The sequence below is a fragment of the Gossypium hirsutum genome, chromosome D09 (assembly GCF_007990345.1).
Source record: "Gossypium hirsutum isolate 1008001.06 chromosome D09, Gossypium_hirsutum_v2.1, whole genome shotgun sequence".
NCBI lineage: Eukaryota > Viridiplantae > Streptophyta > Magnoliopsida > Malvales > Malvaceae > Gossypium > Gossypium hirsutum.
This window is the reverse complement of record NC_053445.1, coordinates 41,936,488-41,949,424: the sequence shown is the minus strand read 5'-3', so window position 1 is coordinate 41,949,424 and position 12,937 is coordinate 41,936,488. Positions and strand designations below refer to the sequence as shown.

Sequence of the window (12,937 nt, the reverse complement as noted above, 5' to 3'; positions counted from 1 at the left end):
GACAGGCCGAGCCATCACAAAGGCCTCAAAGGCAAGCACCAGCAGCCACCACAAGGGGTTCGACAGAAACGGGCACCAATCTCACAAGAGAAGTTAGCCACTAGATCTTAGAGTTATCACTACCATACCGCTGAATGTATTATTTTTGTTTTAACATTGGAACAAATCAATATCAATGTCTTTTAGTGTACCGTTTCAAATTTATTAATATTTTTTAAAAATATTTTCATATATTATGTATACGTGGAAACATATCTCAAATCATATATTACCATATATATTACAAGGTCTAAAACGTAAAGTTGATGTAAACAATTTACTTAACTGACATGTGAATAATTGTTATTTATAAAAATTTTAAATAAATAAAATTTAAAATCTCGAGTAAAATTTAAAATAGCACCAACTAGTTCAGGTAAGTATGCACCAATACAAATTGAAAAGGATCAAAACGCACCAATGTGACCGGTATCCACTGAAATTTACATTGAGACGAAAATTAAAATATGTTATTCCAGTTTACTAATGGAACATGACGTTTGGCTAGTGAGGGCAGTAGTGGTTCAAAATTGACTTCTTGGTGTTAACACTAGGGGTGAGTATTCAATTGAGTCGAGTCAAATCGAGTTAAAAAATTTCGAGTTAGTCGAGTTGACGAATCTTATTTTAGCAACCGAACTCAATTTAAATTTTTTTCGAATCGGATCGAATCGAGTAAAAAAATTTCGAGTCAAGTCGAGTCAAATTAACGAATCCTATTATTTAAATTCAATGTTGCGTTTACATAAACCGATTATTTAACTAGTAAACGAAGTATAAAATTATTTAACTACATAATATAATGGTTTTACCTTTTAATTTAATAAGTAAACATTTATTCAAACAACGTAGTTTTGACTTTTAACTTAATGGTTTTGACTTTTAACTTTAGAAAAGATAAACATTTATCAAAATGACATAGGTTTGTCTTTTCTTATTCGGATTTTCAGATAACTCGAATTGTGTAATTCATATTCGAGTTAAACAGAAAAACTTAATTTTTTATTCGAGTTGATCTAAATAACTTGATTAACTCAAATAACTCGAACTATTTAATTCAAAATTTGAAAATTTTATTGAATTTTTCGAATTGAATCGGATTTTGCTCACCCTAGTTAACACTAACTCCTTTCTATTTCTTTCTATACAGCAGCAATCAAAGAGACAATGGAGCGCTATATAGCACGAAACACACCAGGAGGCCCTTCTAGAGCTTCCCTAACTAAAGAAACCTCTCTACCAGCCACCAACCCAAAGCAGCGAACCTTGAACGAACCACCAAAATCAGACACTCACATCAACTCTCGAGATCTAGAGCACACTATCCATAGAGAAGCCACACGAGTCTAAAATGGCTCAAGCAAAACCCTTGATCACGAGGGGCTGGGGGGTGGGAGGGAGGGAGGATATTGTGAATATTGATAAAAAAAAGAAATATAGTTAGTGAATATTAAAATTCACTATACGACCTCATTTAAATAGCTCCTTTTAATCTTTTTCATTCTTTTTGCAATTCAATCCCTCTGTTTTCTATCAAGCATAGATCAACATGATATTAGTGATTGGACTAATTCATTTCGGTACCTTAATAACTTATGAAGGTAAAAAGAAAATGAAATGTTAGACAAATTTAAAAAAAAATCTAAAATGGAAAGCATTTTCAAAGTAAAGTTTAGAAAAGGAGACCCAAGTAACAAAACACACTTCACATGATATAGCCGAGCTACTAGTATAAAGAAATGTGTATACCACAAAGAAGCATTACCATGGTGTTCAATCGTATCGTTGTCCATCAAACCAGCACAAACAAAGTCTTACAAACATGAGCCATTGTAATGCCAACCGATTGACATGGAATATAAGACTTACACTGCAACCATGTCTTCCCTAACATGGGGAGACAAGCACCCAACTTATAAACCTTCACTACAATGGGCCCAATACACAAGGAATAGAGGGAGAATCATCATATTTGACTACACAAATCTTCACCTTCATCCAGGACCCTTAGATTTTATCCAGTTTCTCAGCTCTGACTACAGGGTTGGCTTTAGAAATAGCATTACGAGCAGCGGCCTGGTAATCAAAAGGGCACTCGTGTTTGTCTGAGTAACGATGAGCTGCACAGAAGAGGTTTCCACACCTGCAGTTAAATCCTGTCAAACCAACACGCTTATGGCATGTTGAGCACCTATTAGGACCCTTTTTTGTCTCCAACTCACTGACGGTTGTTCTAGAAGGATCAATGGATGGCTCTGCTGACACAATCTTTGACTCAATATTTACAGGTTGTACATCCAAAGCAGCAGCCACAGCTGGTTCCTTACTGCTACCACTAGAGCAGCCATTAACAATGCTTCCAATGGATGCTGCTGCAAGTTGCACCTGTTCCTGCTTCAGAATCATTGCCTTGTGACACTTGGAGCACATATTCATGGTAGCCGCACTTCCAAAGAAGCCGCAGTTGTTGACGCACAGGATGGGACCTTCTGGAGCTTGGCACCCAGTTTCATCATGAGAGTCCATCTTCTCCGATCGCCTAAAGAAACCACCATACTATCAATAACCCAAAACGAAGGAAGTCCAAACAAATAAAAGATAAAAACTGGCAGGACCCCTACCAGTGATTTGGACTCCTTCATAACCAAAGTATTTTTGCTTAAAAGCAATCTTGAGAACTTATTAAACTAACTTTATTGAAGTCCAGATTATTAGATATAATAAATTTTTTTTTCTTATATATTACTTGGATGAGGTGAGCACTTTTATTCCACCTTACATATAGGGTGATATCGGCTTTCTAGCATCTAGATTTCACCTTGGCACTTGTCAACATCGGCCAATACAAATAACAGGTACATATATCTAATATCACCACCATCCTTAAGTACATCAGTTTAGCATGATAACGTGGTGGTGTTGCTTGGAACACAGGCCTCCTATTGACTCCACAACCCACATGCCCAACGACACTGGATTAATCTTAATTCACACTAAAACTTCTTAACAAGCCAAAAGCAGCAGCACCCAAAATTCAGAATCATCCTTAAAATTTTTTAAACAAAAGAAAAATAATGCCTTCATAATATTTAACAAAGACCCTAAACACCCAAAAAGACTTTCATAGCACAAATCAAATTACAGGCTAAATGAAAGTTAAGAAACCTATACTAACAAAATAGGAAGAAAATAATCGAAGAAATTAATTTCAAAATAGAGACAGAGAGAAAGAATAAGGAGAAAATCCTTACTCAAGAAAACCCCCTTAGCTCTTACCTGAAATTTTAATTTGGCCGATCTTGATGACAAAATGGAACCCCGGCAGTTCCTGTCTCATGCAAATTAAGTACACATATAGAATTCAAATTTAATAGAAAACTTAATTAAGAAAAAAATAGTCCCTTTCTTCATATCTAATTTCAACCAAAAAAGTAAGAAAAAATTAATATATCATCAAAAGAGACAAAAACTGTAAGAAGCAAAACGCAGAAACAATTACCTAAACCGAAGAGATTTATGCAAACCGAGACGAGAAGAGAAGAGAGAAAATTTTGGGTGGTATGATTTATTTTTTGGGATTTAAAAAAATTACCGTTTTTCTTTTTCCTGTTATTTAAAAGACGACTACTTTTCCGCTGCAAAAGGAGCGCTTTCCACAGACTCGATAAAGCTTGATTCATTGCACTTGGGAAAGCTTATATTTACGCTTCTACCATTCACAGTACGTTACGTGGCGAATGCTTATAGGTTTAGGAAGCAAGAGACGTAATGGGAGTTTTTAAGATTAAATCGGCTGTTGGGCCTATCGTAGCCCAGATGGCAGATAGCTGTTGGGCCTATTTTTCATTTAAGTATCTTTTTTCACTTTTCGTCAAATTATATCTCACTAGTGTTAATTCCCCGCGATTTATAATTCCTTTCAATAATTTAAATGATTATTAATTTTAGATTAAAAAGATTATTTCTTTAAGTATTTATTTATTTTGTAATTATATCTAAAAATTAATTTTAATATTATTTTTATAAAGATTTATATCCGTTTTTTAATTTTACTTGTGGAATTTAAAAGTTTAAGGAGAAATTGATAGGATAATAATTCTATAAATAAATAAAACCATTTGCAAGAAAATCAGAATATAAACTTAAATTGACTCGGAAGTAGTTGTACGGATAAAAATCATTTAAATACATAATTCAAAATAAATTTTAAACATTTTATCATATATTAATCTTAAATCAATCCATGAGTCAACACCCAAGCTAATCACTTTAAAAATATTAATTAATAATAAAAAATACTTTTTATATAAATTTATAAGAAATATATAACATTTTAGAATAAAAAACCACGAATATACAGAATCCTCTTTTAAAACATTTTTCTATCTCTCGCTTTTTGGTTAATTAAGTCCTCCATCTCTGCACTCTTCAAATTTTAGTAATGACTAACTAAAAATTAAAATTCAATTGGTCTGTGGCATTTAATATTCAAATATTTTATATAATTGATAATGTATATTCAAATTCCATTTAACAATGTTATCAATTCAATTTTAATTTCTACCGAGAAATTAAATTCTTGAACTTAAAAATAAAGAGACTAAATTTTAAAAGTTCAAAAAGTATAAGGGTTAAGAGACAATTAGAACTTCCCACCCAAATGAAAAAAAAATTGAAAACGTGTCACCTTCTACAGTACTTATCATGTAAGTTTTGTTTTAATGCTTAAACAAAATTGAAATATTTCATTTTTCCCAAATCACAATACTGATTAATAAAAACTTTGACACACATGGGATGCCTCATACGTTTTAAATAAAATAAGAAAAAAATGATAATTTAGGTATTGTTTTTAATAAATAAATAACTTTAAATACTTAAGAGTAGGAAAATGGGTATAGTTTGTGGACTTATTTTTTAATTATTGGGTTTTAACTTAATTGAGAAATGATTAAAATATTTTATAATTTTTATTTACAAAAGTAAATTATATTATGAAGGAATTTTTTTATATTTTTTAATAAAAAATTAACATCATATGCTTTTGGGATTTTTTTGGTGAAAAAACTTTAAGGACGAATCTAAATAGGACCAATTTATTAATAAAGCAATTTAAATTTAATTAAATTCGCATAACCTGCTGACATTGTTTTTTAAGTGGATTACATAATCCTATCATTATCTTTACTCAACTCAAAATTGAAATAAGTGAACATATATATATATATATATTAATTTGCATTGAAGTTTTACGTCCTTCATTGAATCGAAATTGAAATTTGATGCATAATTACATGAAATTGTTATTAAATTAATGATGGAGAGTGCAAGACTAGAATTGCTAACAGATGATGACAAATATTTTTCCTGAATGTTAGAACAGTTAAAATTCATCACTGTCATTTTTTGGTCTGGAGATTGATGTCGAGTTACTTACGTAGCATATATATATCAGTGCAGAAGTGAGGAGGAAAGAGCGGTCTGATTCCATGTTTTCGTCAGTGGTAATGCGGATTCTGAAACCCACTGTTAGAGAGGATAGTTGAAACCCCAAAGGCTCACAAGAAATCAAAACCATGACATTGGGTCTTACCTAGATTCTTTTCTAGGATTCTTTTTTTTTTTATGTAAAAATTAAAGCATCTAAAGTTGCCATTGTTCTAATTACTTAAAACATGAAACTGTTTTAGATTTTTTTTTTTGTCTTGAATTGTCCACTTTTTGATGAAATGTTTTGGAAGCAATCATAAATATTATGCCTGCTTAGACTATAAAAACACAGCTCAGTTGTTAAGTAACCTAACTGCTATCCAAAAAGCCTATTCCCTACCATCAACATCAACATCATCATGTCCAATGACTGGTTGGGTGGTAATGCTTAATAAGTAGCAATTTGAAGAAAGCAAGTGGTTAGGAAATGTCTTTTTGCAGGATGAAGCAGCTTGAGCTTATCAAACGGAAAGGATATGTTTATATCAACTTCACTTTTGCTTACCATGGTTTCATTCTGTTAATCTTAAAATACAACAAATTGTTAGAACATTGCGTCCAGACATGGGCACCATGATCTGCCTGCTACCCCAAGTTGAATAGGTTTTGAAAAAGGGCTTCAAAATTGGTCCAAACTTGGTTTAAAGGAGCATGGAATGGGGCTTATGGCAATGTTGATTGATGCATATAGTAAGACAAAAGTTTTTTGAATGATAGCATAGGGTGCTTGGGAAAGTGCTTAGCTTAGAATGGCAAATATGCTTCATTGGAAGTAGCAGAGAGATGGGTCATTTTGTCTCCTCTTTCCCCAAAGATTTTGTAGGTTTCCAAGGGTGGATTAAGTGACCACTTTAGAGTCCTTTTCATGCATCTCAAATTTAGGGTCCTAATCCCAAATTTTGCATTTGGGGCTCAATTTGGATCTCTGGACAGTATAGTGTTTGATCTCATTTGATCAAATGTTTATTATTCTATTGGAACTTTCAAGCATATATTTTTACCAGGATAAGATACCTTACTGTTTCTACAGAAAAGCTAAGTTAAGCAAAGGCATTTGTTTATTTGGGTGTGTGCTGTCTCTTAAATGAAAGCAACAAAATAACTGCTCTGTAAGCTCCAAACAAGGAGAAGCTTTTACTAGATTGATGAATCCATTGGCACCCAAACTTTTTTGTTTTTAATTTTTTTTTATTATACTACCATCAAAAGATTCATAAACAAAATGATTACACCCCATTAGTGACTAATATTTCATATTGTTAAAGGTGCACATTATGAAATTCTTTTTTAAAGCATTTTTAAAAGAAAGTTTAAGCTAATCCATCAATGTACCTAAAGCCAACCAAACAAACCAGAAATCAAGTGGTGCATGTCACACATACACAAAAACCCAAAAAAACCCCAGAAAGGGAAAAAAACACACACCCCTTGATTGAAATATTCTGGCATATTCAAAAATTCTAAATAGGATTTTGCTTCTTCTTCTTTTTTTTTTTAAATGGGGGGTTTTTATATATTTTTTCTAAAGATAGTGACATCACAACTACAAGCTAGGATACATTCTTCTGGCTTTATTATTGTATGTATGTATATGTAAGTGATCTCCCATGAATCTGCAAATGCAAGCAAAGGCTTTGCTTTTTTTACTTTGGTCTTTCCTGCACCTCACCCTGTCTGTTTCAACTTACTATTCTTTTTCTATGTTCTTTTGTTTTGGTTTCCTTCTAATTATTTAGCTTTCCAATTATGTTATTACAAGTATTATTTCGTTACCTGTATTAGCTGCTTGACTTTGTCCTTCCACTTTTTTTTTTTTTTTTGGGGGGGGGGGTTTCATTGTCCTTCCATCTCTTTAGGCTTTTTCTTCCCCACTTATATTAATTAATTTGGTATGTTAGTCATCTACTATTAATTTCTTTTAATTATCTTGTAACTGTTGGATGTTGCTTTTACTTAAGTTTGTCCATCCACTTCTATCTTTTTCCCTTTCCCCTTATTTTCCACTGTAATATCATCATTGTCAAATTTAGCTTTACTCAACTTTCTATGTTTCTCTTTTACCTATAAGATCATTGCATTTTTTCAGAGAGCTTCAATAATCATCAAAAGTTTAAGCTTTTTCAATAATTTGGCTCTGTATTTAACTTCTCACTCCCTCAATTTTGTCTTTTTTCTTCAAATATTCCTTCCTCTCCGTTCTTTGCGTTTGCATCAAATTTTGGAACTTGGGGGAGGGGGTTTCTTTCTTATGAACTTGTTTTGGCTGAGATTCCTGAAATGGGTTTTTATTTTTTTTGATGAATAATAGATTGAATCTTTATGTTTGGTGTTTTCAAGGTCTCCATGGAGAGTGATAATGGTGATGGCAAGTCCAAAATGGACTATGAAGTTATAGAACAGATTGGAAGAGGAGCTTTCGGAGCTGCTTATCTTGTTCTTCATAAACTTGAGAAAAAGAAGTAAGTATGTTCTCCTTATTCTCTTCCCTCTCCATAAACTCTGATATAATCAACAGCTATAAATTTCATGCGATTGTTAATGTTTTGTTATATTAGTAATGAATTTCTGTGATTGGTTAAGCAACAAAGACTCTATTCTCAACATGTGGCCTTGAATTCATTACTGTAGTAGCTGTCGGCACGGTTCTTCGTCCTTTAGCAATTATTGACTTTAGCCTATAAACTTTGTATGATTTTCCTTAATTTTTTCATATTATGTTAGGTATGTGTTGAAGAAGATTCGCCTGGCCAAACAAACAGAGAAGTTCAAACGTACAGCTCACCAAGAGGTCACTTTCCTATAACCAAAATTCCATTTCCTGGTGCTTGCTTTAATAAATTTACATTTGAATTGTGACTTGTGAAAATTGCATAGTCAATTAGGATGTCTATGTTTTCTTCAATAATCAAACCTTATATTTATGATGGCTGCTAGGTTTCACATCTTTTTCTACCCCCAGGGATGCTTTTGCCTCTTTTGCCATTTTCCATCCTTCATTGCCTATCTGGAAGCTGTGATTTTTATTTATTTTTACTGCAGGCTATTCTTTTATTTACTAAAACTATATAGATATATTTTGCATATTCTAGTGTTAGATGTAATATTTTTGGCATTTCTGGTAACAAATAATGCTCGCATACATAGCCAGACCTACTTACATCACACTTGAAAACTGAATACTCGGAAACAGTTTGAAAGGATGTACATTATGCTATTTATGTTACCTGGACTACTTATTTTTCCTATACTTCTTTTCGACCGACAGATATTTAGTTAAGTACGAGGTATGATTCTCCAAATAGATGAAAAAGCTATTAAAAAAATGAGTATACCCGTGTTGGGCACATAGCCTTATCCAACATTCACCGCGAGTTCAGATAACATAGGCTGCTATGATCATCCATTTTGTGCCATTTCATTGAGTATCTTCTACGGTAATATCGTATATATAAAATTGATGGCAAATAAGATATAAAAGTTGTCTAGATAGCTTTTTCTTTGATACCTACCAAAATCTTCACATGTCAAACCAAGAATACACGATAATTCATCTATAGTCGATGCATGTTTGAGAATGTGTCTCATATGTGCTTTTGCTGTATTGCAGATGGAATTGATTGCAAAACTAAATAATCCGTATATTGTTGAGTACAAAGATGCTTGGGTTGATAAGGTGAAAGGGTTATACCACTATTTTGGATTTACATTCGAGCTGCTGTGCAATATTATGAATTTAGGTTGTTAAGACCATGACTGACTCTTCAGTAATTTGTTACTTCATGCTTTGAAGGGAAACAGCATTTGCATTGTAACCAGCTACTGTGAAGGAGGGGACATGTAAGTTACCACAAAATGAGTTGTTGATCTTTTTATTCTCAGATTACAATGAAATACTCAAGTTCGTTAATTGTCTTAAGCACATTCTGGGGAATTTTTACACTTGTAGATTGTTTTAGTAAAGTTCTGATATGAGTAGAAAACCTTCCATACTTTCACGTAGCTAAAGTTAATTTGTAGGATTTTATGGTCAGATTATATATGAAAGTAACATAATTTATCTTGCCTGATTGGTTAGAAGTTATAAAGAAAAACAACATATTCTTATCATCCACATTTTTATAATTTCAATGCAAACAGTCGATGATGAAAAGAATAAATTTCTCACCAATAAAGTTAATGAGTGGGACTTTATGGTGAGCTATATTGTATGCATTACTAGTTATTAGCTTGAATTGGGTTACAATGTAACTAAATAGTGATTTCTCGATAAAAGAAGATGGTAGATGCTTGCTGATTCTTAGGATACATGAATGAGTAATTGGGGCACTTACAATTTTTGTTGGTATTAGGGCTGAGCTTATTAAGAAGGCCCGAGGTATGCACTTCCCCGAGGAGGTAATGCAATATTTTCGCAATTGGACTACTTATATGCACATGCTAGAGATGATATTTACCCTCTTGTTGTTCTCTTTTGGCTCCCTAGAAAATCTGCAAATGGATGACTCAATTACTCTTAGCCGTGGACTACCTACACTCGAACCGCGTTCTTCATAGGGATCTGAAAGTACTGCTTCTATCTTTGCCACTTTTGTGGAGAAAAGCTCTTAAACGAGGATGCTATGTTCTAACTTGTACTTTGATCTCAGTGTTCAAATATATTCCTTACAAAGGACAATGACATCCGGCTTGGTATGAATGGAAAAGGATTATTGTAAAAGAACCCCTGTTCTTTGTCAGGTTTGTCTCCCTTTTTGATGTCGTCTAAGATATGTATGTCTTATATGGACTGTACAGGTGACTTTGGACTTGCGAAATTACTTAACACGGAAGACCTAGCTTCCTCGGTATGTTGTTGGTCTTATCTTTTATTTTATTAAGAAAAAAACTCGGACTGTCTTAGAATTCCTTCAATGCAACAGGCTTTTCTCTGCAAGTTCTTCTAATGTATCTTTGGTTGGAATAAAAACATTTTCTTGTGAATTACTTCTGGTTATGGAATTTGTTTAAACCAGCTTTTAAGGGATTCACTCGAATTCTTTTCTACACTTTGCATATTCTCAATAGGTCGTTGGCACACCCAACTATATGTGTCCAGAGCTGCTGGCAGATATACCTTATGGATATAAATCTGATATATGGTCACTTGGTAAGAAGTTCAAAGCATAATTCTGAGATGCAGTATACGTTATCCTTTTAACTAGTATTGACATAAACTTATTATTCCAGGTTGCTGTATGTTTGAGATTGCTGCACATCACCCAGCGTTTCGAGCTCCTGTGAGTTTTTTTTAACATGAGCAATTTGACATTGCCTTAGTATTGTTTAACTACTATCAAGTTATCCTTAATCTTCTTTGCCATAAATTCTATCTTGAACTAAAGTCATAAACTCTACAGGATATGGCTGGACTCATTAACAAGATCAACAGATCCTCCATTTCTCCTCTCCCGATTTTGTATTCTTCCTCACTGTAAGCTACTTTTTCCAACTCATTATAAATATCATCTGTTTCTTGGTGACCAGTTTAATCCACTTAATTGTTCTTGTATGTATTTACTTAACATCGACAATGTTATTTCATTTCTTTTTATAAACTCTTAAATGACTACATGTTTCAGGAAACAAATAATCAAGAGTATGCTAAGGAAGAACCCGGAACACAGACCAAATGTGAGTGCAATTCATCCTGTCTTTAGCTTTCTAATTTTAATCGCTAATATCGATACTGATCCGAGCATTGTGATATTTTAGGCTGCTGAACTCTTAAGGCACCCCCACTTGCAGCCGCATCTCCTTCGCTGCAGAAACCTATCTTCTGTCTATCTTCCTATCAAGCCCACAAACAGTCCAAAGGAGAAGACACCTAAAAAATCATTGTCCAGAAAACATGGCATTGGAAAAGATAGGGAGGTTAAAGATGTGGGGGTATCAAATGGACAAGAAAATACACATACATTTCGGAGAATGGCTGATGTGCTCTTAAGCAGTTCTAGTTGCGAGCAGCCAGCATCCACAGCTAGTATGGAAGACAACCTTGTCACTAAGAGGGTAGATCCTACTAGCTGTGCTGTTGAAATGTTGAACTCCATTAGTGATTCCAAAGAAATGTCCACTGATTCTGAAGTAAGTGTTAGCAATGTTGACAAACAGGCTGAGTTTAACAGCATTCCTCAAAAGGATGCTCATGTGGTGTCAACTTCAGAGATGGCATTTGATTCTCATCGTGATGACCAAGAAGAGCCCACTTCTGAGCCCACTCGAAACTTACCAGAAGCTGATATGATGACTGTAAGTAAAAAAGATGCGGAGGCACTTTGTGACATGCAGGTTCTTGAAGCAGCAAAAGATGTTCTGGATCTGCCGGTTCTTGGTAGATCAGAGGATTCCAGTAAATTGACAATTTCCAGCATAAGCTATGATGATAAAAATGGGTTCCTGGATGATGGAAGTTCATCAACTGTTTATGAGACTGATGTAGAGCAAAGATGCTCTTCAAATAAAACCAGTAGTCCTAATGCAAAAACAGAAGGAGCTGACACGAGTTACTTGTCATCGGAAAGCAATGCTGCACCTCCGTGTAAAGATGAAGTAGGAGCAACATCGGAGACGGACACTTGCTCCATTCTAACAGAGAAAGATGGTGGCCGACCAGTTCAATTGACAGCAAGTGATGTGTCGCTGCTGAGTAGACTAACAGCATTGAGTAGTGATGAAATTAAGAGTGCGTGGGAGAATCCAAGTCAGAAGAGAGCCGATGCATTGGAATCTCTGCTTGAGCTATGTGCCCGGCTTCTTAAGCAAGACAAAATAGATGAGCTTGCTGGTATTCTACGACCGTTTGGGGATGAAGTTGCCTCATCTAGAGAAACAGCAATTTGGTTAACAAAAAGCCTCATGTCTGCCCAAAAACTCAACGGAGGAACCTGATTCAAATGATGCATGTGGCCTTAATTTATTCATTAATGTGTTTTTTTTTTCATTTTTGGTTACAAAATGTGTTGATATGAAGTGTTTATTTTGAGTGATATGCTTTGCTTGAACAGAAGAAACTCTGGAAACAGAACATATATTGCAGCTTGTTAGACTAACGGGTGGTTTTGATGGAAATAAAGAAAGACGTACTTCTTAATAATTGTCAGTCTTCCATGTTAAATTTTTTTTTGTTACGATTAAAGCTGCCTGTCAAATTTCCTTGATTGATATGAACAAAGGAAGACCCAGTAGGAGTGTAGCAGCTCATGAAAATTGGAAAGCTCAAGGGTCCCATAAAAGATGCAAATTTCACAGCTCAAGAGTTCATATGGTAATTGGTCGCATAGGAGTTCTAATGAAATACAACCAAAGGACGATCACAATAAGAATTCTCCATGGCCAGCTATATAGTAGTAATTTAGGAATTAAGTATTTT

General features: G+C 34.0%; 2 protein-coding genes across 8 annotated transcripts; one reads left to right on the top strand and one right to left on the bottom strand.

Moving 5' to 3' along the window:
• Positions 1–1,730: 1,730 nt before the first annotated feature.
• LOC107891285 (zinc finger A20 and AN1 domain-containing stress-associated protein 8) lies at positions 1,731–3,707 on the bottom strand. The gene is made up of 3 exons (XM_016816028.2): positions 3,539–3,707; positions 3,316–3,367; positions 1,731–2,578 (listed from the first exon to the last, which is right to left on the bottom strand). Exon 3 carries the CDS (start codon positions 2,563–2,565, stop codon positions 2,047–2,049), a length of 519 nt encoding a protein of 172 aa, XP_016671517.1. The 5' UTR covers positions 2,566–2,578; positions 3,316–3,367; positions 3,539–3,707; the 3' UTR covers positions 1,731–2,046.
• Positions 3,708–6,749: 3,042 nt separating this feature from the next.
• LOC107891286 (serine/threonine-protein kinase Nek6) lies at positions 6,750–12,661 on the top strand. 7 transcript variants are annotated; one of them, XM_016816030.2, is made up of 14 exons: positions 6,750–7,122; positions 7,867–7,988; positions 8,251–8,317; positions 9,137–9,202; positions 9,320–9,366; positions 9,879–9,924; positions 10,013–10,093; positions 10,176–10,218; positions 10,324–10,373; positions 10,594–10,675; positions 10,756–10,805; positions 10,926–10,999; positions 11,148–11,199; positions 11,281–12,661. In XM_016816030.2, exons 1-14 carry the CDS (start codon positions 7,111–7,113, stop codon positions 12,454–12,456), a joined length of 1,968 nt encoding a protein of 655 aa, XP_016671519.2. In that variant the 5' UTR covers positions 6,750–7,110; the 3' UTR covers positions 12,457–12,661. The 7 variants fall into 7 exon arrangements, with proteins under 7 accessions (XP_016671519.2, XP_040956638.1, XP_040956639.1 ...); XM_041100704.1 differs by lacking the exon at positions 6,750–7,122 and adding an exon at positions 7,134–7,201; XM_041100705.1 differs by lacking the exon at positions 6,750–7,122 and adding an exon at positions 7,140–7,180.
• The last annotated feature ends 276 nt before the right edge of the window (positions 12,662–12,937 follow it).

Bases quoted from the DNA above. Each gene is read 5' to 3' on its own strand.
- LOC107891286 (XM_016816029.2), top strand. From the start codon at position 7,849: ATGTTTGGTGTTTTCAAGGTCTCCATGGAGAGTGATAATGGTGATGGC. The intron at 9,203-9,319 runs GTGAAAGGGTTA...CATGCTTTGAAG, and splicing joins AAGATGCTTGGGTTGATAAG to GGAAACAGCATTTGCATTGT. The intron at 11,000-11,147 runs GTAAGCTACTTT...TACATGTTTCAG, and splicing joins ATTTTGTATTCTTCCTCACT to GAAACAAATAATCAAGAGTA.
- LOC107891285 (XM_016816028.2), bottom strand. From the start codon at position 2,565: ATGGACTCTCATGATGAAACTGGGTGCCAAGCTCCAGAAGGTCCCATC.